Source organism: Rhincodon typus, chromosome 2, assembly GCF_021869965.1.
Source record: "Rhincodon typus isolate 14 chromosome 2, sRhiTyp1.1, whole genome shotgun sequence".
Taxonomy (NCBI): Eukaryota; Metazoa; Chordata; class Chondrichthyes; order Orectolobiformes; family Rhincodontidae; genus Rhincodon; species Rhincodon typus.
The window spans coordinates 50120241-50146840 of NC_063333.1; the positions used below are offsets into that span (position 1 = coordinate 50120241).

General features: G+C 39.9%; 1 protein-coding gene across 1 annotated transcript in view; it reads left to right on the forward strand.

Moving 5' to 3' along the window:
• Positions 1-26600, forward strand: part of LOC109911903 (tomoregulin-1-like) — a 192526-nt gene that overhangs the window by 79257 nt on the left and 86669 nt on the right. Inside the window, exons 2-3 of the mRNA XM_048613902.1 lie at positions 7551-7660; positions 18848-18977. Coding sequence (XP_048469859.1) covers positions 7551-7660; positions 18848-18977 — 240 coding nt within the window. The remainder of the gene's footprint in view (positions 1-7550; positions 7661-18847; positions 18978-26600) is intronic.

Consider the following 26600-nt stretch of genomic DNA (forward strand, 5'->3'; position numbering starts at 1 on the left):
CTCCATTGAACCTGTTGGCCAAGGATCAGAGACCTTCAAAAATCAGTGGGGAAGGTATATTTTTTCTGGGCCAGGAGAAACAATCAGGCTCAATCATACTCTAATCAAGGCTGCTGGCCCCTGGTCTGTGCCCCTCTCTTCTCTGATATAACTTGCTGCCAGGCAGGCAGTCTGGGCGAATTGATGAGTGAACTGAAATGCTCGTTAGAACGGGTAGATCACCATTTCTATTCAAACAATATTTTGCACTCAAATTGGTCTGGATTTCCCCGAAGTCTCCTTGGGCAGTCGGCCCATGTTCCACCAGTTGTCTGCCAAATAACAGGATGCATTTTTAACTATTAACTGTGACACATATTGACAATTCATCTAAACAGCCTCTTCTCCAATATAAAATGATAAAACTATCGGTTAATGCAGAATGTACCAGCATGCTCTGGCATAAAAGAACAGGACTTCTCAGCTGGTAATGAGCAATGAATGAAGCAAATAAGAATATATTAGTAGTGGATTATGTATGTTCACCTGCTACATTGATGGTGAATCAGAACACGTTGCCTGACCTGCTGGTTTAGCTGTTAAAGGTTCAAGATGAATGAAAAGAAAACTGGAAGAGGCTCTGTTTAAAAAATGATGTTTACATGATTTTTAAAGGAAAGCATAAGATATAGCTTAGCCATTCACTACCAGGGTCTGGCTGGAACCACATAAAGCACTTTTTGCTCCTACTCATGTCTGCCCAAACTGCTCACTATTCCAGGGCTACTCTAGGTTCAAAGGATAACCCAGGGCTTCTTTTCTGTATGACAAACCCTAAACCCCTCAGTGCAGTTTCCTGTACCCCCGACTCCTACACAAACATGATGAACTCATGCAGTTTTATTGTCATGGAGATTGAGACAGTCTGATTAACTGGCTCTGCCTTTTCCTTTATTCTCACCCCGAGAGATTTCCTCTAAGGGAATCAACATATCGTACTTGAAGAAGGGATTTGTAAGTTACTTTCCTTTAAACCATAAAGATAACAAAACTGATTCAAAAACTCAGATTATATTCTGTTTACCCCTGCATGGATATTACATAATCTCCTGAGGGTCATCCACAACCAGCAAAAGTGATTTGCATTTTTATGCGGAGTAGGATTTTCTTTGTACTTACTAAACTGAAGATCTTGGTAAACTCCTTAGTTATTATTGGATCAGCTGTACCCTCTGATGTACTGTATCCTTTTGTTGATGTTGACCGTGATAATTACAAGCAATTCAGCTTTATATATAAATATGCTACACTTTACTTCATTGAAATAAAGCAGGATGAATTAGTCATGTACCAATCTACTATGAGACCAATGTAGCAGTTTTGCAAAGTCAGTATTGCTTCACTTACTATTGCTGAGAAAGTGTTGTCAATTAGAGTATTTATTGTTATAAAGCTGGTAATCTAGCACTTCCTAAACTGATAAGACTATAGCCTGTTTTTCAAATAGCTTTGGCTATTATATATGTGGTATACATGTTCTTAACATATTTTTACTTAATGTTTCAGGTAAGTAACATTTTAGGAGTAAATATCTTTTTGACTTTTTTATTGATTTTAAATAGTCATAGAGATGCACAGCACGGAAACAGAAACTTCAGTCCAACTCATCCATGCCGACTAAATATCCTAAATTAATCTAGTCTCATTTTCCAGCATTTGGCCCATATCCCTCTAAACCCTTTCTATTCATATATGTGGGTTTCAATTTATTAACAATTAATTTCATTGGAAGGTCGCTATTTTAGATTGCTTTTATTCTGTTCTGCAATCAAGTGAAGGGAATACATATTTCTACCATGCCACGTGAATTCAATTACACAACTGTTCCTTGAGGCTTTTTGTTTTCCATTTGTTGGACTCTAGTGACAAAACTGAGGAAAAAGTCTTTTGATTCAGAGCTTTGACCTCTATGAGGAGCACTCAGGCCAATCTAATAACCTGCTTTGAAAACTCTGCTGACATCTTGTTGATTGCGCAATTTCTGATACAGTATACAACAATCTCAAGCAATCAAAAGCAATTTAAATAAAATAACACAAAACTTTCTAAATGAAAATGTTAATTAACCCTACCTCCCAATGTAAGTGGTGCCTTTTAAATATTTCTATGATTTGCAGCTACAGCTTTACCGTGAATTCTTCCTTTGGTCAATCCTAACTTCGTGCCAAGTTTTGTTGAAATCTGTAGGTTATTTCTTAGTCTGTTATTTTGCAAACTAAAAGTAAAAACAAAGGTGAAAACATTACCTTTACTTCTTTCAGTGACAGGGGTAACAAGAAGTGAAACAAAAACTATTGGCTAAGCCCTATGTTTTTATGGCTAAATGTCAATTTAGTTGAGTTCCATGGCAGGTTTCTCTTTGCAAGGTCCAGTAAGGTCACTTATTGTATCTTACCAAACTCGTCTCATTAACTACCTACCCTATCACTATGCCGCCCCTCACACAACTGATTCTAGCCCCGTTTTGTCACTCACTCTAGACACAACAAGTTACCAATGCTGAGATATCTCAAAATGGACTGGCATCTCTAGTACTGGCACTACATATAAATGGCCACTGTGCATCTAGACAGGCACTGTCAGTCCAGAGCTGCCCAAGATGGTTCCTGAAATTTGCCCAGACTTGGTAAACAAGGGGAAATTAGAGATCCTGCTGGAAGGGGTGGTATGGAGGAGAGATGCCCTCTTCCCCATGACAGAGGAGTTCACAACACCAGAACAAACCAACCTGGACCAAGGTTTGCCACCTGGGTTAATGTGGTCTCAACCATCCAAAGTGTACATCACAGCAGTATATGGATAAGGTCAATGGCTTTCGCTAATCCCCCAGTGTAATTGCCAACATTATCTCTGATACCTCACACTGACTGTTTACCTCTGCTACTATGTTCACCTCCCACCAATGCTCATGTTCTAGCACCTTCACTGTTAAATGCGACATCTTCCCTCACTCACTCTCACTCACATCAACTCCTGTGCCACTAACCATCCTTGCACTCTGTGCTGCTCATTCACTCAGGACATCTCATTTTTACCTCACCTTCTCCAAAAGTAACAGCCATGCCATCCACTTTCATCTCCCTTAATACGCTTCTCTTCCTAAATCCAGGAGGAGAACAGCCCACATGGGGCAGAAGTAGTCAAGAAAGGTGGCAGGCTGACTGACCTTCAGCTCCTCACACTTGCAAGGAGAGGATCCTGACCCTAACAACACAGAATGGTTGTCTGACCATATCCAATCCCCTGGACTGGTATCAGAGGCTGCCATTAACTTCCTGTACTGGGACTCCCTGACTGAGGCTGTCTCCCTTAACTTGATGAGAACTACTGGCATAATCGTGACCAGCTCCATGGCTTTGTGTCTGCGCTAAATGGCATGACAGTATAACAGCACTGTGAGCCTGGTATTTCTGGCTGATTGGGAAAAAAGGTGTAAAAGGCATGGCGATGCAAAGCAGGGTGCTGTGAGCATCCATGTAGGTTCACAGTGAGTTTTTAAGTGAAATGCTTCCATAATTAAATCATTTGATTGATAATTAAACCATTATCATAAATATGTTATTGAGAAATAGAATTGTCATATTCAACTTGAAATGTTGACTCTGTTTTTCTTTTCCCATATTGGTACACCCGCTGAATATTTCTAGCACTTCAGGTTTTTTCAGATTTCAGCATTGTATTTTCCTTTTATGTTACCAAGCATAATCTCCTCCCTAGGAGGTTCGACTAACTTCCCACTTAAGTTACAGTGGGAACACCTGGGTAAATTTGTGATCTTTTCTTTTCTGAATCTCCAGTTGCTTTCCTTTCTCCCCATTCTCCAGAAGACACTGACTAATTTTGGTGTAGTATTGCACAGGGTCACTGAATAATTCCACCAAATATTGGCAGAGGAAGCATCCAGATTTAAACACTGGACAGTGCTGAATGGGCCTTCCTGAACTCAGGAGCAGGAGGTTTTGATGAACAGCTTCAGTTCTGTTGGCTCAAAAAAAGAAATAGCTGGAGAAACACCACAGGGTCTGGTAGCGTCTGTGAAGAGAAAGCAGAGTCAACATTTCAAGTGCAGTGACCCTTCTTCAGAACTGATTGAAAATAGTTGGTTAAGGAATGGGAGGTTGAAATCATTTGGGCTTTCCATATCTAATCACTATAGAGTGATTCTGACTGGAAAGTCTAAGTGCAGTTTGAGGGCATTTCTCTTTTTGGCCAAGTAATGATCTGGGCCCACATTTGCAAAGCCCACAATTAGATTACAAAAGCGGGGATTTGCAAGTGCTTTTGGAACCACACCCCAGAATCATGTCTTCAGTAAAGGAAACAAAGGTGGAGGACTTATTTCCAAAAAAAGTTGTTGTTTTACTTAAGTAATATTTAGATAGCAATAAAGTAATGCTTCTAGCAGTTTAGGTAAAGTTACCCAATATTTGTATCTTATTGAGTTGACATCATATTATTAATTGTCGAGACATACTTGTTTTTATCTTGACCCTCATTCTATTCTGGCACAAATCCATATCTTGTATATATGTATTCAGCTTTGTTGAATGATGTATTTTCCGTTACTGTTAAATGATTCAATTCTTTACACATTTGAAAGTGCAATTATGTGAAAGCAAAGTTGGCAGTGGTAGAGGAAGGCACAGCTGCTGCTGGAACTGTTTGGAACTGAGCCTCAGACTTGAACTTTTCTCATCAGTTTGGACTGGCACAAGAGAAAAAAAAAGCAAATAAAAAGCACCATGGAGTAAAGTATGCACATTTTATTTATGGATTGCATATTATATTGACAGAGCAAGCCCAACAATTAGACTAAAGGTTGAATTAAAAAAAATAAATTTCTACTCAAGTCTGCTTATTCCAAATACCAGTTGGTAATTTCCACTTTCACTGTAATTGCAGCTTAAAGCACAAAGGATTACTGGGGGCAGAGGGGTAAAATATATTACATGACCCAGCAATTAAATGGCATCATGCCCATCTTCCTAATTGATGCCAAATCTCCAATATAGCAGAGACAAATTTACTATGTAGGGATATTTGTATTATTAATGAGCATTCTGGTAAATTTGGATTTCCAATCTTCACAGCAGGTTCTTCGTGTCATTTGTAGGAAAGAGAACCTGCTTGTATCTCTTTCACTGCTCTATTAGTATCTGTGCTACTGTTCACCTGAATGTAAGGCTTCTTTCCTTTGACATGCTGCTCTAAAGAAATACCTGCACCAGCCAGAATGGGTGAAATGACACTGCCGATATTCTTCCGTTATTTGTAGGTTCATTTCTCAAGGCAAACCCCTGACCAATCAGAGTCAACTTGCTTGGTTTAAAATTGAAACACAACTTGGCAGTTAACTGTCAATCAGCATTAATGGGTGCATTCTCCATGGCAGTGTTTTTACCAGTTGGTGTCCACTCACCAACCACTCAGCACACTCTTCTACAGCTGGTTTTCTCAATGAATTTATATTCTAATGATTGTCCTAATGAGTGCAAGATGAAAAGCTTTGACAAACTATGTCTTTTATCAGCAATACTCAAATTCTGCGCTACCAACAAGGCTATGTGTATTAAAGCAGTGATAACAGGGCACTGAGAAAATTATAATACAATTAATGCAATAAGCATTAATTGATGAAGAGAAACTGTGTTTGGCAATCCATTACAGCTTTTGAGGATGTAGCCATCAGGGTGAAGAAAGGAGAAATAGCGCATATAGTGTGTTTGGATTTTCAAGAGGCATTTGATAAGGTGCCTCTAAACATTTGTTGCATAATATAGGAGCTCATGGGATTGATCGTAATGTAATAGAATAGATAGAGGCAAGGAGGGAAAACACAATAGAAATAAATGGGTCATTCTCAGGTTGGCAGGCTGTTGCCAATGGGGTATTGCAAAGATCAGTGATATAACCTCAGCTATGACCTACAGCCAGAAGACGGGGAGGAAGGCTACCCACCTGGGAGAAGTGGGAAGGCAGTTAGACTCATTAAAGAGGCAGTTGAGTGTTATTAAAGATAACATTTAAATTTATCCAAGAAGCACAAGGTGACTGTACAGCAGGAAATCCTTGACTAAAGTGGCAGACATTACATCCTCCACAAGAAAAGAGGATCCACAACAGGAACATAAGCTCGTACTCCTGGATTGGGAGTGCTGATTGAAAGTGTGGGACTTGGAGAATAGCTCATTTATAAAAGTGCAAGGGAAATTTGGCAGCTGTAGGCTGAGTGGCTGATGGTCTGTATGGATTTATCTGTTCGAGGTGGACTGAAGCAATGAGGAAAGCAGCTTTCCAGGAACCAAGGTAGTCCTCTGGTGCTCCTGGATGCAGAGATCATACTAAAGGGACAAGGAGGCAATGGCCATGAAGACATGGGGTCAGTGTAAAACATAGAACATGCTTGTGAAACTCAGGTCAGTTTTAAAGAAGTCATACCAGACTCAGGATATTAACTCTGATTTGCTGTTCACAGATGCTGTCAGAACTGATGTGTTTATCAAGCTATTTCTGAGCTTGTTTCAGATTTCCACTTTCCACAGTATTTCACCTCTGTTTAAGGGCTCATTGTGAAGTCTTGTCCACAATGTGACATCTACAAAAGTATCACATTCCCTCAGCAATGCCCTGAAAGTGAGAAAATAGGGAATATTAATAATGTGGATTATTTGTTGTTCTAATGGATGGATATAATTGGATATTATAGAACTGATTTTATAAAATTGCATTCCCACTGGGATACCTTGAGCACCAGCCTTCTAAGGTAGTTACTAGTGCACTGCCGACAATTTTCCATTCATTCACTTTTAAATTAAACATCAGGCATATCAAAGTTGAAGGGACAAGTTGGGGATTCCATATAATAATGATTCATTGTTCAGTTAAATTCTTTGTATGTTGTTTAAAGTTTTGACACAACATGTCAAAGTTATTTTACTTAATAAATTTGACAGCTTCAATATGTTGGACTGAAAAATAGCAACTTAAAACTCCATTTGAAAATAATTGCACTCTTGGTGTATGAAACGGCAGATTGAAGGTGGTATTTGAAGGTGAACTGTGAACATAAGGCACCTAAGGAAAGGAAGTGAACCAGGCTCCAACTGTTAATTTTAAAACAGAGACTGGTGAGCCAACAAAAAAAAATCACCAAAGATACTGGGGAATGTGGGAGAAAAGTGGGTCTTCTGGGTGTAGGTGATTACTCATCTGTGATCTCACTGAATGGTAGAACCAAGAAATTTTATTTCTACGGAATGACAACAAAATTTTGACTGATCACCATATGTAATGTGACAAATTTGAAGCATTAAGATCATGGCAAGTCCTTGTAGACTGCTCTATGCAGATAACACTTGCTATTACAAAATCATTTTAATCTATAACTGACTGCCTTTCACATGTGGTTGATTAATAAATGCATTAATGTAATAATAAATGCATATTATTAAATGAAATCATGCATTTCTTTATTATTTTCTGAAATCTGTTTGAATATTTTTGCTTCACAGAGTTCAATGAACGAGAAAATGATTTCAAGATGTGTGATGAGACCACATGTAAATTTGATGGTGTGTGTAAGGAAATTGGGGATGACTTGACATGTTCGTGCCAATTTCATGTAAGTGCATCTATACCTTGTTTCACCTTCATAATATGTAAGAAATTTAACAGCCTTGCATCAGTTATTTTAAGGAAATACATTTGGGAAGACCTGGCTTCTAATGAATATTCCATTCAAATAAACTTGGTCAAAAGTAGGATGTTACCATTAACTACTCACATGTTCGAAAGGAGTAACAGCATACCTTTCTGGTTTGCAGTTAAAACTCCAGTACAATTTTATGTTCAAATTTATATTTCTTTTATATTTAACAAAAAATTACTAATAAGAGTACCATTACATTACCGGGTTTACTCTATTGGCCACCTATAGACTAGTGAAAAGGAAATAGAGGAACAAGATTGCAAGGAACATATAAAGAGGTGTAGGAGTTTTTGTATAGTTATAGTTATAATGGGAACCTTTAATTGTCCTAGAAACAGGATAGAAGTAGGTAGGGATAGAAATACTGTTGGGCCAGGAATGGGAAAAAGTTTATGAAGTACATTGGATGGATTTTTTTTTAATCAGCATGTTCCATACCCAATGTGAAAGGAGACATTGCTGGATTTGCTTTTGGGGAATGGTGTGGGACAGTGGGAAATGTTAGTAGGGGACCAGTTTGGGGACAATGATCTTAAGACCGTAAGGTTTAAGTTAGTTATGGAAAGTTCAAGGAAAGGTCCAGATTAAAAATAATTAGGCTGGAACAACTTCCATAGGGGGAGCACAGGTTTGACCAAGCAAAACTGTAAAGGAAAAGAGGCTGATTTGGAGACGATTTTGATAGGATATCACATTCCAATAATAAGGGGAATAGTGTAACAAATAAGTCCAAAGGTCCTCGGCTGATGAAAGAAATAGAGAAATGGGTTTTACTCTCCTCTGCCAGTGTATTTAAAGGTAAGGTAGACTTGTACAATACCACATAGGGTATATCTGTCACCTGCCCATCCCTATCCTGTCTCCCATATTGCAGGGCTTGGTAGAGGTATCAGGCTGCTCTCTCCCCCTTGAACCTATTGAAGGTCCATATGATAAATTATTGACTGCTTAAATATTTAATTGCACCTCAGTGCTGCAGTTTTACCCATGACAGAGGAGGCTCTGGCCAAGCAGGTAATCTGACAGCTTGTACTGGATGAGCTAGCATCGGGCAGTGAGTGGGACGACCCTTCTTTTGTGGAGAATTACTCTCTCTAAGGTCATAACTGCCTTTAGTCCTCCTTCCAATTCTTGACCTCTTACACCTTCCTCCCCACTAGGAAGGAAAAGGCAATAAAACTGGCAAATGACAGACACCGACATGTCTGACTTGATCTGTATACCTCAGAGCAACACTCTTGCGTGACCAGTACATTCATTTCCAAGTATTGCTATCTCTTACTGCTTTTTCACTCTGGGCACCTCCCTCACTCTCTCCATTTCTGGGGCCTGCCACCCTGACTCCCCAGCCTGGTATTCTAGATTCTGTCCAATTGAGCCTCCATAAATCTCTTCTCCAGGCGCTGCCTGGAGTACAAGCGGTGGCCACTCAAACCTGGCAGCTGTTTGCTGTGGGGCTTCTCCAGATGAGGGCAGATGTCCTGAATGTGAAATTACACGCTTATTTTGTGGGTAGGCTCTTGACTGACTTTTTACTCAGGGAAGTGGCGAACGCAGCGCCTGCTAACATCCAACCCGATGGTTAGGATGAAGGCGAGAAAGAAGTGCAGATGACAGGATGTTACGTTGATAATGCTATTGAGAATCAGCCCGAGTATGGAAAGTTTAAAGAGGAAGCAAAAACGGAAATAAGAACAAAGAGAGATTTAAGAGTAGAGCCTAGCAGCTAACTTCAAAGGGAACCTAAAAGTTTTAGGCATTTAAGTATTCAATGCATGTGAAAAGGAAGGTTGAGGCTGATTAGGGAAGTAAAAGGGATTTAGACAGGGGATATGGCTGTGGTATAAAATGAGAAATGTGCAGCCATCTTTACTAAGGAAGAAGATGCCACTCAGACCAAAGAAGGGGGTAGTTGAAACACTGAACTTGCTAAAAATTGATGCAGAGGAGATGTAAGAACATTGTCTGGAATTAAATTTGATAGGTCACCAGGACCAGATGAGATGCATCCTGGCATACTGAGGGAAGTAAATGTGGAAATGAATGAGACACTGGCTATAATTCTCCAACCTTCCTTAAATACAAGAGTAGTACCTGGGGGTCTAGGAGATACCAATGTCACTCATTTGTTCAAAAAAGTGTCAGAGAATAAGCCCAGCAAGTACTGATCATGAAACTGTAACTACCGAGGTGACTGCCTCCCAATTGGTGAAAGGTACAGAGAAATGATGTGACATTTTATCCTTTGATTGGCCTGTTTTATCAACCTCAGAGGTGGAGTCGGGCTCACTTCAGGCTCCTTTTGCTATCTATCGTGATTTTACATACTGTACTGGTGAACTGATGATTCTGTACATTTCCTTTTCCTTTTCCCAAGAGTACAACATATCTATATCTTGTCTGAACACCTCGCTAGAAACCTTATCACTTTGATGTCCTGAAACTTCAGGATCTCACTTAGCACAAGATCAGTCACCGTCATCCCCTACCAACTCCTCAGCTTTCACTATGAGGGAAGTCAGGATTCTGATTTCTGAGTCACATCCCCCTATTACTGCCTCCTCCTTAGTGTTACACATCCATCTGTCCATGCAGGCAGAAAGAAGGATTGAGTGTAATTTCAATGTGATACTAACCCAGCCAGGTTCTGAAGAAGGGTCACCAGACCCGAAGCGTTAACTCCGATTTTTTCTTCACAAGTGCTGCCAGACCTGCTGAGCTTCTCCAGCAACTTTGTTTTTGTTCCTGGTTTACAGCATCCGCAATAAGACAGAGAAGGGATGGATGTCTGCTCAATTATGGCTCTGGTTTCCTGCAATTTTGGTTGCGTTGGCTTCTGGCTGATTTCACAAGCTGAATTTTCCCTTTTGCTGTTAAAGTGTTTTGTTGAGTGAGAATAATGGTATTCGGTCTGCCATGGCTCAAAGTGACTTTTCTCACTCAGACTTTCACTCTTCACCTCATTGATTAAGCAACCAGGCTGTTCGATGCCTTCCTCAGTGAAACGTATGGCCTGAGAAGTGGACATGCTTGCCACTGGCTTTCACACCTTTCAGTGCTGCATTTAAAGCCCTGCTATAATCTAGGAACTGACCATCATTTTGTGTTATCGATGGTGTGCCTAAAGCAAAGGAAAGCCAGCTCCCTGCTTCGCAGACAGGGACACAGAGGTGGTGGTGGAGAGGTAGATGGTTTCTTCCAGTTGGCTGCAAGAGGCAACATCTCCAGATATAGTCCAGGCTGGACACAGTTTAATGCCTGGGCCAGTGTTGTGTTCTGAGTGAAAAGGAACACCCAGCAGTGCAGGCAGAAGGTCAGCGATCTTACGCAGTCCACTTGACCAAGTGCCACTATCTGCTTTCTGCCACCTCACACTTAGAGAGTCACCGATCACTAACTCTGCCACAGCATCTCGCTGAGCTATATGGACTACACCTTTCAGTATTGTATGCATCATGTCCACTCAATGTCTTTCTCACCCACCTCATTCTCCCAGATGACTAACCTTCCCTGCCCTCTGCAGTTGCTACTCACTCACAGGGACCGTCACACCACCTCTGCTGCTCATGTTTTACTATCAACTGCTCTTCCACCCACTTCAATGACGCTCAGTCACCTGTCTGCCTCAGTGTAGGAAAAACTGGCCCATTCCCCAGACTGATGTCTCTACCGCACCCTGTGCAGTAATCATATTGCTTACAGTTGACCTGCAGGACTGATGGTGGCCCAGTTCGCAGACTACAAGAACGTAGATCCCCAGACTCTGATGGGACCAAGTGCTTGAATGACCGTGACCAATCCCCTTGACTCTAATTGACGAGCTCCTTGACTGAGCATGGCTGTATCTGAGTGTAGTCTTCCTTCACCAAACTAAGGGCATGCTATGCTTCAACATTGCCATTTGCTTGGAACATAAGGAGTGTATCAGCCACACAAACTGCTGGCATATGTTTCTGGTCTAACATTGCTACATTAATGTGTCTCACAGTAACATACCCATACTCATCCGACTGATGGGTTGATTGTTCAGTGCTCTTCATCATCTCGAGTTGCCTGCATCTCCCACTCCCTTAAAAGCCCCAGAAGCTGGCAGTTCATAAGTGAGCACCAGAGATGCTGTGCACCAAGAATTCAGTGAGAGCCGTACAGAGCATGGCAGCCAGAAAGTCAGTGTGTGCTAAAAAAGCAATGAGAAGAAGACAGACACTGGTAGCCTGCAAATAAGCAGTAAAATGAGTAAGTGCTAAGAAAGCAAACTAAGAGCCATCAGTTGCATCCTGTGTAAATGTATGAGATGTGTGTGTTTTCCTGTGCACAAAGTAACTTGGCAGAAGCATGCAGGTTCTAGGTGCCCATGAGCTCCAAAATAAAGTATCGAAAACCAATATGGTGTCTGAGTACATCCGAAAGCAGGAATAATGTGCTGAGGCTGGTGGTTTGCCAATGGCAACATGTAGGTTCGAGGAGGATGGTGGCCATGGGGAATGGGGGGATGTTGTTGTGAAGAAGCAACTTTATGAGAGTCAGGACAGGGATTCAGCAAGCTGCTATCACCAGGTTCCTACTCTGATTCACGTGTTGGGAATTTGGACCATCTAGCTTTTTGGTGAAAAAAAGAATTGGAAATAGCACTTAAATAAGGCAATTTGGGGTTTTAATAAGGTGTAAATTCACCCAAATAAGGTCATCCCCTACTTAATGGTGAGGTTCAGTAGTTGAGTTACAAAATGCTGGCTGTGTGAGTGTGAGGTAGCTGAGAGAAGATGGTGGTGTTTATCTTTGCAGACCACAGTACATCATTGACCTTCTTGTGGCATTGCTACATTTCCCTTTAGACTTGGGTCATAACACTGATCCATATTGCAATTAGCGTCCAAGCTGGTTGCGTCAGGTGGTATCACTTTCTTTGGAGGGGATTAGAGATAGGACTGCTCTCCTCTCCACCACAGTATCCACTAGGACCTCCAGATCTCTAGTCTGAGGAAGGGTCACTGGATCTGAAACATTAACTCTGATTTCTCTCCGCAGATGCTACCAGAACTGCTGAGCTTTTCCAACAATTTCTGTTTGTGCCTCAAGATCTCTGTTCTGGAAGTAGAAAGCTTTCTTGACTTTCCTCTACAAGATTTTCAGGGTTGGGCACTACAGCTTGAGAGAGTTCCTCCTTACACCATCCAAAGTGCTGTGTTACTTGGCTTTAAATATGATGCCAGAGCTGTGTAAGTCAGAAGGTCCCAGTAATTGCAAGCAATTGTATCTCACTTGTCATACAATTCACTGACAAACACTCCCTCGAGCTAGATTGCAGAAGTAATAAGTGAGAAGTAACTGTAAATAGTTACATAAACTGTAAATAGAAAAATATCAGTGCATGATTTGTACAACTCTCAAGCAGGTGGAACTGTTGAAAATTGAATTGAGACAAGACAAACAACTTAAAAATATAAGGCAAAGTGGGGAGGTAAGGGAACCAAGGAATCCTCCTATTGAGGTTGGGGGTTCAGGTGCAAAAAGAACGATGCCCTACAATCTAGCCCCATGGAAACCTATTGCAGGACCAGGAAGACATTAACAAAAGCAAAGCACTGGCTATTGATACCATGGCTGTCACAGGCAGTGCCACCTGAAATACACACTGGAACCAATGTTTCCAGGGAGAGATTTTAGCACATTACTGAAAGTGAAGCTTCTCTCTTCACTGGCCTCTCTCTAAGAAATTGGCTCAGTTTCCACGGAAACCACCACACAGAAGATGCATTAGGAACTGAGGAACTTTAAAATTACAACAACATTCGCTGTTGCTGGAATCATCCAGAAAACCAACCAACTAACACTGGTGTCAAATTAAAACTTCATCTCTCAAAGGTGCCATGTTACAGCTGCTCTTCCATCCTACAGTGTTTTTTCTCATTCATACAGGTAGAAAGTACTCCTTAGCTCGTCAAAATCTTGGGCTGGGCTGAACTATCTGACTCACAGATACAGCTTCCTAACCCTGATTAACTGTTGACTAACTCTAATTTTCTAAATAACCTAAGACTGCCTCCCAGAACAATGTGTCCAGGTAATCCTCCTCCTTCCTGATGGCCCACATCAGGAGCTCAGACTACAACTTCGAGCTAAGGTATATGAAGCTCTGGCTACGCACTGCAGCTATTGTTGCCCAAGGCTGCAATACATTCCAAACTCTCTCATGTTGGAGTTGCAGCACACTACCTGCCTTATCATATTTACCTAACCTTATTTATTTATTTTGGTTTTATTCATGTGACATGGATAGCCTGGCTAGACCACCATTTATTGCCCATTCCAAATTGACCTGGAGATTTGATGACTAGTTACTCATTCAATATAAAGTTATAGCAATTTACAGTTTTCTAGCTTAAAGACAAAAAGACAACATTCATTTGCCACTGCAGGTAAAAGAAGAATCATTTAAATGGTATCTCCTTTTCCCACTGCACCAGTTAACTGTTAGCTTCTGTTTTCTAGGCACTTTAAATAGGCTTCCAGCTTTTTTTCTGTTTTAAAGTTCTAAATTAGATTCTGTTTGTTAATCTAAGTTACAGTTTGAGAAATATTTAAATGAGAATTCCTACTTTTACTAAACTAATTTTAACATTCAGTTCATGAAGCTCTCTGTGCTCAGACCACTGTGCGCTCTCCACAAATCACTGCTATCAAAGTTCTTTACATGCGGGATAGGGTAGGTTCTGTGGCAGCCAGCACCATGCAGGGCACCATCTCCAGTATTTGGAGGGTGCCAGCAATGAGTCTGATGCTGATAACATTAGAAGGTTTATTGGGGTGAGGTGGAGCATCTGAATATTGGACCTGCAGCCAGAGTGCTTGAGACTGCTGATGGGTGATTGATGGGGATGTGATTCATTGAGTGCTGTGAGGAGTTGATGCTGTGGTGCGTGTGAAATGTAATTATTTCCTGTGAGGATACATCCACTGACCTTGACCACTTGAGGTCAGCATGGACGAGTTGGACCAAAGGGTCTGTTTTCATGCTGTACAACTCTATGACTCTCTGATTTGAGATTACAGAGGGCCTTAAATTAGGTGTTTAGTTTGAATGAAAGCAGCTGTATCAGTGCAATACTGGCATGTCAGTTTATATTTTGTACTAAAATCCTGTTATAGGACTTGGAACTATAACTTACTGAGGATTAAAAGGAAACACCACGTCAGCCAATTGGAAGAAAGATTGCTAATAGCACATGGAGAATGGCATCTTCTTTTCCCAAGCTCTGAACTGATTTGTTCTTGCTGTAATGTTGACTGCTGTATCCGACTTTTCATGCTGTTTTGCATGTTAACACAGACACCAACACAACTAGACTCTCATAATCTTGGCGTTTATTTAATAGATGTAGACAGCAAAATATTTTAGTTAATCAGCGGCAAAATTTCACATCTACATGTATACAGAGAAGTGATGTCTTTGTGTGCAAAGATTTAAAAATATTATAATGCAAAAGACAAATTCATAATTGAATAAGTGAAATGGCATAGTGTTTGCATATCAATTTTTTTTTTGTTTTTGTTCTCCTGAAAGCCTGTGGATCCTAATTTGCCTTTTTACATGCTTGATAGATAGTTGGTGCTACATCTGTTATCCATGATTAATCTGTTATTGGGAGCCAGTATTCAGTATAAAACAAATTTGGCACCAGAACTCTGAAACAATCCTCTCAAAGGCATTCAGAGTAGCATCTAGTGAGTGTACAAATCGTTTTGTACCTCATTTTGTGGCAACCTTCTAAATATTTAAATTGTGTTTGCAAAGAATGTGTATTAATAAGTAATTTCCAAAGCTTTCTTTTCCTAAAATGCTAACTGTAAAATAGGGGACAAGCAACTCTTGCCATGAAGCAAAAGCCTAGCATGTGGAAACACATGAACAACTTGCATTTATATGATGCCTTTTAGGTATTGAGGGAGGCGATAGCCTAGTGGTATTATCGCTGGACTGTTATTCTAGAGACCCAGGTGGTGTTCTGGGGACCTGGGTTTGAATCCCGCCACAGCAGATGGTGGAATTTGAATTCAATAAAATATCTGGAATTAAGAACCGAATGATAACTGTGAATCCATTGCTGATTGTCGGAAATACCTATCTGGTTCACTAATGTCCTTTAGGGAAGGAAACTGCCATCCTTACCTGGTCTGGCCTACATGTGACTCCAGACCCACAGCCATGTGGTTGACTCTTAACTGCCCTCTGGGCAATTAGGGATGGGCAATAAATGCTGCCTAGCCAGTGATGCCCTCATCTTGCGAATGAATAAAAGAAAGGTAGGAAATGACAAGAAAATATGCTGAAAGTACACAATAAAATAGCACTTTGCAGATACTGGCATGTTGAAGAGGATGAGACTTTGCACAGGCGGAATATGCTGAATAAAGAAATACAATCACATCCTTATTATGATCACAATGTACAATTACTATTGAATTCAGTGACAATGTTTTACCCAGTCAGTTTTAAATTTAAAAACTGCTGCTCAAATGTCTTATTTTTTGTATCTTAGCTAGGTGCTATTAATCAATCTGAGGGGAATGAGAACCTTAGTCAGTGGCAAAATGATGAGTCGGTCAATGAAGTAAGATAACTTTTAAAGCAAGTGGAAGCTTAAGTTGGGAGTCGATAAGAATAGCAAACAAATTCTAGAATTGTAACTTTAACAGCTTTTTGCTTCACTAGTTATTCTAATACCCTATATGCTTTGGTACATCACACAGACCTTCTGATGTTTGATTTTGCTTTTGCATTGGAGGTTATTACATCCATAGTTTGAGTTGACGATCTAAATTAATTTGAGAATATAAAGTAAGATACTTTCCATCAACTGATGTTTATGAATGTTAGGATTCGGCTTTACAACAGTGACAAGTGGGTCAAGGGCGTAAAGATGCCATTGGTCTAAATACAAAATCAATGAAATGATTCCTAGTACAATCCAGCAAGTGAATTTCCAAACATGAAGCAGAAATATGAAGCGATCGCTATGCTTTGGCCAGCCGGTGCTATCATGTTGAGTTCCCCTAGCCGCACCTCCACCTCTTAAAGAAACTCATCCTCCACATTTCCATTAAAAGTTCACTGGAGTCAGAGTCCCTGAAATTTGATGTACTCTTCTTGCTTATGGCTGACACATTGAATTCCGCACTTCTTGCTCTTCCAATGTTGCTTTTGTACCTTTATGCAACTGCAGTTTTACATTTCGCTGCTGCAAGAGATCTGTGCTTCATGACTGAGGTTTTTGGAAAAACAGAGCAAGTGGATACCAGGGACCCACCTGATGTGGTGCTTTCGTCAGCCTACCCTATACCATAGAAGTGCCTGGCACTAACTACACAATCCCTGACAGTGTCAATATTAGAAGACACAATGGAGCACAAGTTTGTGCTACCTCTGAGGTCCAAACCCAAGCAAATTCAGGAGTAACTAGTTGACATAGACAATGATCAACATTTACGGTAGACTATCCATGAAGACAGTGCGAGAAGGGAAAAAATGTCAGGAGAATTGTATAGATATGTGAGACTGGAGTTGCAAATATTCAGTTGACAACCCATCAATCTTGGAATAAAACTTTTGTTTTCTGAATTCTTTTTAAGATAGGAAATGGGGCATCTGATTGGAAGACTGATGGAAGTAACTATGAAATGAATGCACTTCAATCAAACTTGGCATTTATTTAATTGAATTATTGAAATGTTTAACTTGAAATTGACTTTAAAAAAAATTGCTCATGAGATGTGGCCATCATTGGCTAGGCCAGCAGATATTGCCCAGAAGACACTCAAAAGTCAATCACATTTCTGTGGATCAGCAACTATATATAGGATGGCAGATCTTCTTCTTTAAAGGACATTAGTGACCCAGATACATTTTTCTATCAATGATTATGTTGCTGATATTAAGATAGCTGTCCAATCCAGATTTTTCTTTTAAATTGATTTGTAACTTCACCGCCTACCTTGGCAAGATTTGAACCCATGTCCCCAGAATTGTGCCTGTGGTTCTGGAGTACTCATCCAGTGATATTACCACTCCATTACTGTCTCCCTGACTTAAATAAGATCATAAGACTGCAGGTAGGCTTACTTAGCTAAAGCTCTGGAGACATGACCTTTGCAGTTATTCCAGCAAAAGATAAACAATTTGTGTGGTTTCCCAGAGATGAGGAAGGTTTTGAACTAAAAGGTAGTTAATTTGCATTAATATTTGAGAACATGCTATTACACACTGCATAGCCAGGGAGATTGCTGGAGCTTAGTGATATTCTTTGTTTCATGTTTACCTCTGTGGGTTTGATGAGGGGAAAAGCTAACAGGCAAACTGATTGTTTTTTCTCCCCCACTGCAAAGCAGCCTAGAAAATGTCAGGTTTTGGTCTTTTGTAGCTTATAGTTGCCTGGAAGTTGAGAGATTAAGCCAAATCTATACCTGAAATGGAGTTATTGCTACATCTGTTGACCTTGATGCAGCCTGCGATTGGGAGCTGGTATTCAGTCCAAGATAAAGTTGGTAAAGGGAGGAACAACTGGAAGATTTATTTAGCTTGAAGTTAAAGGAAGAAATTTTCTGTAATCCTCTTAATGAAATGCTGTTAACCTTGATGCATTTGGAGTTCTGGAATTAATCAGCTGGCTGAATCCATAGCAATGGACTATTAGAAGCCAAGGGTTAATTTTTAGTTTTAAGCCACTCCCCAGTCATAGGGATGCCTGTGTTTGAGCCCTGAAATCAGTGAGGTAAGGTCGGTGAAGCACTTGGCGGATCACTTAAACAAATGTTTACTTGGAAGGACACCCCACAACATCTTGAACCAGCTGTGACACTGATGAGTAATGCAAATTCTAGAGAGCTGTGATATACCATTTGAGTTTGTTTTTAGCATGGTAGTAAGGAAGACAAGTGAAGTGTAGTGTTAGACTTTCCAGTTTTGTTTTAGTATGCCAGTTGCTATTGATTCATGTTCTGAATGGTTATCTCTGTTCTGTTTTATCATGCTTGACCTTGAGAGAAGGAACTTGTGTCATGGTCCATAGACATAAAATTGGCAACCTTCTTTTTGTCTTTCAGTGTCATACACATTACATCCCTGTCTGTGCATCCAATGGAGATACTTATCAGAATGAATGTTTCATGAGGCTAGCTGCATGCAAATATCAGAAAGAAATCACAGCAGTAACCGAAGGCTCATGTTATACAGGTGAGTACTACATGTTAGAAAATTGAACTTGTGTGCAAAAAAAAATTACTTTAAACTATGCTTTTTGGGATGTCTTAAATATTGTTTTTTTTCATTGGAAATGAAAATATATATGACAAATAACTTTCTTAACAGCATTACTAATCATATATCAGGTATGGACTATTTTATCCAAAGTATATGGAAATGGGGTAGGGAAACAAAGTATCATCCCATTCCAACAAACAGCACAGTAAAGTGTCCCAGAGATAGTAAGAACTGTTGATGCTGGAGTCAGAGATAACACAGTCTGGAGCTGGAGAAACACAGCAGGCCAGACAGCATCAGAGGAACAGGAAAGCTGACGTTTCAGGTCGGGACCTTTCTTCAGGAATGGGGGAGGGGAAAGAGAGCTCTGGAATAATATTTATTTCAGAGGTCCCTTCTCCCTCCTCTATTTCTAAAGAAGGGTCCTGACCTGAAACGTCAGCTTTCCTGCTCCTCTGATGCTGCCTGGCCTGCTCTATCAAACCAGTTTCAGTTTGTTCCTTTTTACAGGACATGTGAATCCCCAATTAATGCCAACCACCTGCATACAATTAAATAAAAATAATTTATATACTTCATAGATTCCTCTTCCACTCTTGAAATAAAAGTTTCTGGGTGTGCAAACAACATTTTGGAACAAATTAAATTAAGGCCCTCCATTTTTTTACAAAGCATTACACTGTGAGACTGCCATCATCTAGGACATTAACAATCTCTTTGAATGTGTATTCCTTTTTGTAGAACAACATGACAGTTGATGTCTTAGATCTTCATATTTATATTTAGAGATTTATTTTCCCTCCGTCATTTGACCAGAATGTTAACCCTTCCACATGACAATTTTGGTCGTAGTGGGCATTTAATCAAGCTGCACGTATATTCAGCAAGGCCTAAATTTAATCAGGCTTTCTTGAGTTAAGAAAGGAGAGTGAGTTTATTAATTGCTATTCTGTGGAGATATCGATGCCGGTGGTTTTGCAGGCTATTGAAGATCCTTTATCCTGATTCAATTTTTTAACTGGCTTGCAGCACTTGTGCAAAAGTCTTTACCTGCAACACAGAGATAACTAGGGATAGTTCTTTGACTGATTGTCACAGCACGGGAATACTCAAACCCAAGCCCCTACATGAGTGTTCAACCTCACTCGTCCGCTCCAGCTAAGTTGAAACTGGCTTTTTTTAAATAGTTTTATTTTCTGGAGGGTAAAACAGACAGATCTGTAAGAAGTGGTCTTCTGCAAAGAAGAGAGAAGTAGGCAGCGCACCTCATTATCTCTTCTTGTTAAATCTCTCCCTATTTGAAACTTCCCTGTTAATTTACAAGTGTTTCATTCCTTTGACTTTACACCGGACTTTACCAGACAGTCGTTGAATTTAAATCCACAGTTTTTCCATAGTAATCCTTTTAAAAATAGCACATTTTGGAAATAAAGTAAAAAAAAGTCTATGAATACTTCTGGTTTCAGATCCGTCATTATAACACAGATAATGACAACCGTCTCAACAAGAGAGTTTAAATATCACCCCTTGATGTTCACGGAAAGAACTACAGATGCTGTAAATCAGGAACAAAAACAGAAGTTGCTGGAAAAGCTCAGCAGGTCTGGCAGCAAAAAGACCCTGAGGTTCCAGTTGCCTGCCACTTCAATACATTACCCTGTTCCCTGGCCAACATCTCTGTCTCAGGCTTGCTGCAGTGTTCCAGTGAAGCTCAATGCAAGCTGAAAGAACAACACCTCATTTTCCGCTTGGGGACCCTGCAGGTCTCTGGACTGAATATCAAGTTCAATAAATTTAGGGCCTAAACCCTCCCACATCCTAGCCTCCTATCCCACATACCAAGCCTTTACACACTACCCATTGTTGGTCACTAACAGTCCCCATTAACAGCTATTCACCCTCCTAACCAGGTCGTTATCAACCCTTTGTCTATCCAACTGCTCTTCTCTCTCTTTGGACTCTATCCCCACCCATCATTCACTCCCTACCCCGTCCCCCTCCCTATCTTCTGCATATAAACTGACGTTTCCCAGCTACCATCAGTTCTGAGGAAGGGTTGCTGGACTTGAAACATTAACTCTGATTTTTTTCTTCACAGATGCTGCTAGACCTGCTGAGCTTTTCCAGCAACTTCTGTTTCTTTTTAACCCCTTGATGTTCAATAGCATTACCATCCCTGAATCCCCCATGATCTACATTCTGGGGATTATCATTGACCAGAAACTGAACTGGACTAGTCTTATAAATACAATGGCTACAAGAGCAGGTGAGAGACTGGGAAGTATGTGGATAGATTCGATAACATGGCAGGTAAGGATGCTGCCGCCTTCTTCCCTCCACCCCAATTAAGTCATTGGCAGGAACGCCCATGGTGAATACTCATTTGTAAGACGAGTGTTTGCAGTGAGATATCTCTGGATAGTATCGCCTGCAGAAATGCAACCTTTATGTCAATCAACCTGCACTCCCATGAATGTGTGGCAAAAAGAACATAAAGGTTTTTTAGGATTAAATTTGCAGTGAGGGAGAGGGCCCTCTAATATCTGTATCATCCAGTTGCTCTTCAAAATTCCAACTAAGGAGCCTCACCTGAGCCTTAAATCCCATTTGCACCATCCCTGTCCCCTGCTTGCAATTAAACGTAATGATTATAAGTAGCATTGCTCAATTCAGTAAGTATGAATTAATAGAATTGGAATGTCCCATTTGGAGGTCAGTGGGATCCCATATCTCACGAGTCCTTTTATACGTCAAGGGCATGTGCTTGCACCACTGGCGGTACATTTACCATTATTGATTCAGTAGCACTGAAGTAGGCAAAGGTGACCTTGTCACTCTTTCTCTGGAAGATCCTCTTCCATGCTGGGCATTTAATATGGAGGCTACTTGGTCCCTTGGGAATGGATTGTTGTTTGAAATGCTTATGTGCTCCACATACTGTCAAGATCAGCACTTTCTTTCAGGCAGTTTCTAGATTCCATTGAGAGTCCAGGAATGCTTCCACATCTGCTCTGAAAATGATCAAAAGACCATAAGATGTAGGACCAAAAGTAGGCCATTCAGCCCATTGACTCTGTTCCACAATTCGATGAGATCACGGCTGATCTGATAATTGTCAACTCCACTTTCCACTTACTCCACATGACCCTGAATTCCCTTGATGCTGAGATGTAGGGGGCTCATGGAAGAAGCAGCTACTTCTTTTTAGACTTTCCATTACGAGTTCCAATCAAAGTATTTTTAGAATATGTGCAGTTCACTGTCTATACCATAACATCATTCTGGGTTTGTTTACAGTTCTGATCAAATCAAATTTATATCTTTGTCATTCAAGTTCCTGTTGCCAAATTTCATAAATTGAACCACATACTAAGAATTTAGGTGTAGCATGTCAATCTCACAGCTCCAACAACATTCCATTCTTTGAAATTAATGTGATTCTGATCCCAAAGTCTTGGTTCACATTTCTGTTTGTGAAGCCTTGTAACAGTGGTGCAAATTCATGAAATTGACTCTTGAGAATAAATCATGAACTAATTAATTCACGGTATCCCACAATGTGGAAAATGTTACATAGACTATTAAAAGAAGAAATTTGAGAGGTTGTATAATTTGTTATTCAATTGTGTATGTTAGCTTATTGGCTGCTTGAAATAGATTCCAATTTTTTCAGTAAAATATTCATTTCTTGTCACACTGAAACAGGCAGTCTGTTCTGATTTGTATACTCAACTGTTTTATCAGACATTGTTGTCCCATTTAAGTAAAGAACAGCAAACATCAAGCTATCAACAAGATATAATAAAAATGAGCTGCCAATATTACAGCCTAATGAAGTTTATAGTGCTTATAGCACAGAAGCAGATTATTTGTATCTATTCTTCAACAGGAGCTGTGTACTCCAATTGAATATTGATATCCTTTTATATATTTTCTTTACAAAAAACCCACCAATTCCCATTTAAATTATGTTGTAGTCTTTGCCTTAAATGGTAACATATTCATGTTTCAATAATATCTTCTAAATTGATACTCCCAAATTTATAACTTTATTAATTGATTTGCCAGCCAGAAGAGCAGCATTTCACTGTTTATCATCTCAACCTTTTCATAAATTTGAGTCTTGATTAGATCACATCTTGCACTGACAAAAGACGAGGTTTTAAACTTTTGTTTTAGTATCTGTGTTCTTTCATTCCTGTTATAATTTAAACAAATCTTCACTGCACACGTTCATGGCTCTGATATTCTACTTATGCCCAAAACAACGTCTGATGCTCCAGCTGTATCTTAACTAGTGACTCTTACTGATTCTGTGACACTTCCTTGCTTTGAAATTCATTACTCCTATCACTAAAATCCAGAATCTCATTTATCTTTCTTAAAGTATTTTCTACCAATAGTTTCACCTTTAAAAATCCTTGCAATTGTACCCCTAGATATCTTTGTTACACTGTGGTATTAAGATTCTTATGCTTAGGCTATACTTGCTTTCACTGTTTCATTCCCCAAAGGAAATTGCTTCAGAGTAAATTAGAAGCTGTTGTAATATTTCATACATAACATTTTGCTACTTGTTCACCAATTACTGTCAGCTTGGGCTCAGTTGTAGTGTTCCCTTCTCAGAGTCATGAGTGAAGGATTACTACATTGTTGGATGAGATATTAAACTGAGGTTCTTGTTAGGTAGACATAAGTGATCCTATGGCACTGTTCAAATAAAAACCAAGATTAAAAGACAGATTAACTGATCATTTAAATTGGTAATTTGATGTGCACAACATTGACCTGCCAATCACTTCATGATTTTCTAAGTATCCTACTATAGCTTTATTAATAATAGATTCTAGCAATTTCCCAAGGACCACTGTGAGGTGAACTGGCATATAGTTTCCTGTTTTTCCTGTCTCCCTCTTTTCTTAAATAAAGGTTTTACATTGGCTACTTTCCAACTTACTGGGCCCCTTCCAGAAGTGAATGAATTTTGAAAGATTATAACAATTGCATCTGCTATCTGTTCAGCCATTTCTTTTAAGGCCAAAGGTGCAGACCAGCCTCTAGGACTTGTCAACCATTATGCCTAATTCTTTTTCCAATAGCTTTTCCCTGGTACTGGTGACTGTTTTAAGTTTCTTCCTCTCATTCATCTGATGATGAATGGGGGTGGCACGGTGGTTAGCACTGCTGCCTTACAGTGCCAGGGACCCAGGTTCAGTTCTAGCCTCAGGCAACTGTCTGTGTGGAGTTTGCACATTCTCCCTGTGTCTGCATGGGTTTCCTCCCACAGTCAAAGATGTGCAGGTTAGGTGGATTGGCCATGCTATATTGCCCATAGTCCTCAGGGAGGTGTAGATTAGGGGGATGGGTCTGGGTGGGATGCTCAATGGTTCAGCATGGACTTGTTGGGCCAAAGGGCCTGTTTCCACACTATAGAGATTCTATGATGATTTTCAAGTGTTTTTGGGAAGTTTTCTAAGTTTTCAATGGTGAGTGCAGACACAAAATGCCTGTTCAATACTTCGTTGTTTTCCATTATCAATCCCCCAACTAGAGGACCATCATTACATTTAGTTGTTTTTTTACCATTTAAATACATGTGGGTCCTCTAACTATCTGATTTTACCTTCACTTTCTCAAACTCTACTTCCCCCCCCTCTTTTTTCTCTGGTCGTTTTTTTGTGGATCTTAAAACGTGGCAAGTCTTTTAAGCTACCAATGGTCTTTACAGATTTGATCAGTTTTTCTTTCAATCTGGCATATTCTTTAATTCCCTTATTTTGCAATGTAAGAAGTTGGTGAGAAACGTTTCCTCCAAAACAGACCCTCCACAACTGTCTTTGTCCCCATTATTTGCTCCTACTCAGTGAACAGTGAAACACCTGGTGAAAACCTAACTATTTGTCTAATTGGACCCATCACGGCCTGTGTATCTGTGCTGGTGCACTGTAATCATAATATCTATGATCGTGTACCCCCAGAAAAATCAGCTTCTCTGAGAATTAATTCAGAGGGTTCAGCAACTGCTGCTGTACACCTAAAAGCCCTGGTGGAAAGGAATGTTGCAAGAAGTAAAAGTGTTGCAACTTAACAATACAAAGATGATCCTATTTCTCATGCTTTTGAAGTCAAGTTGGCATGACTGAGTACGGTGTAATGTGTGGGCTGCTGATATTTAATTTTGTTACCAGGTAACTGAGTGGTTTCAATTCAATAACAGAGATGCTGATACATCACTGAGGTCCAGCCCTTCAACCTTTGCAAGTGTAATTTTTTTGCAGGTTCACCTCCAGTTCCTTTGCTTTCTCTAGAGCGTTGTGCTTTCTTTCTCAAGAAGAAAGAACAAACTTACAAACAATTGTAATGGTATGTGTTCAGTTAATTGCCACAGTACAAATGGTGAGAGTGATTAGCATAGGGAGAATCAAGGTTTGGCATCAAATTGCATAAAGATGAGGTTGAATAGATAGACAGCTGTTATGATCCCAGCTGATGCTATTACAGGGTAGGTCAGATCCCAGGCAAGAAACAGGCTAGGTAGATCATGTTTTATTTTGGCTTGATTTTAACAAAGCAGTCTCTAGCTGAAACATAGGCACATTTTTGCTGCAGATGCTAGTTTAGCAACAAAGCAGAAGTTTATTACAACAAAAACCAAAAGAACTGCAGATGCTGTAAATCAGGAACAAAAACAAAGTTGCTGGAAAAGCTCAGCAGGTCTGGCAGCATCTGTGGAGGAGAAAACAGAGTTAACGTTTCGGGTCCAGTGACCCTTCCTCAGAAGTTTATTACAAAAGGAATATCGATAAAATAGACTAATCTATCTACTTATAATACAATATCAAGAGATTAGATCAATGCCAAAACACTCCTTTAAAAATTGAAAAGAAGTAAAACAGCTTTTGTACAGTTCCTAAAACACCTCACACTAATCACAGCAGAGTCCCTGTACCTAACACCTAAGTAGATTTAGATCACTTGTGACTTCAGTGTTTGGATTGGGACTGTGATAGCTGCTTCCTGGAGCTACCTCACACCTGAGTATCACCGTACTAAGCATTCATAATGACATTTGCATTTTTATCCCCATGTTTCTGGCCTTAGACTAACATTAACTTTTCACTGTAAGGTAATCTAACACACTAAGCCTTATCATTCCTTTCTCAGAAACACTGTACTATACAGCCACCCTGTTTCAAAGCCTTCAGGACTAACACACTGAAACTCAAAAGCAAAACTAAAAGTCTCTCAGATATGGACATTTCCTTTAAGCTTAATCAATACCCAGATTCTAGGACTTTCTACCAAACCTTTGAGGCCCTATTATTTACTGTACTGGTTGCAACCACTTTAAAATAAACAAAGGCTGTTAGTGCACATATCCATTCATTCTGTAGCCAGGCTTCAAAATTAGTTAAAAAAGAAATGATCACGATTACAGAAATACTTAAGTTAATTATTAACTTCAGACTAATTACGAACTCAAAACCAGAAATCCAAGCATATATATAATGTGTGTATGTATAAAAATCCCACAGTTTATATCACACCGTTATTGAAGAATATTCATGGGAAAAGAGTTGTGGTTCCAACTGCAAG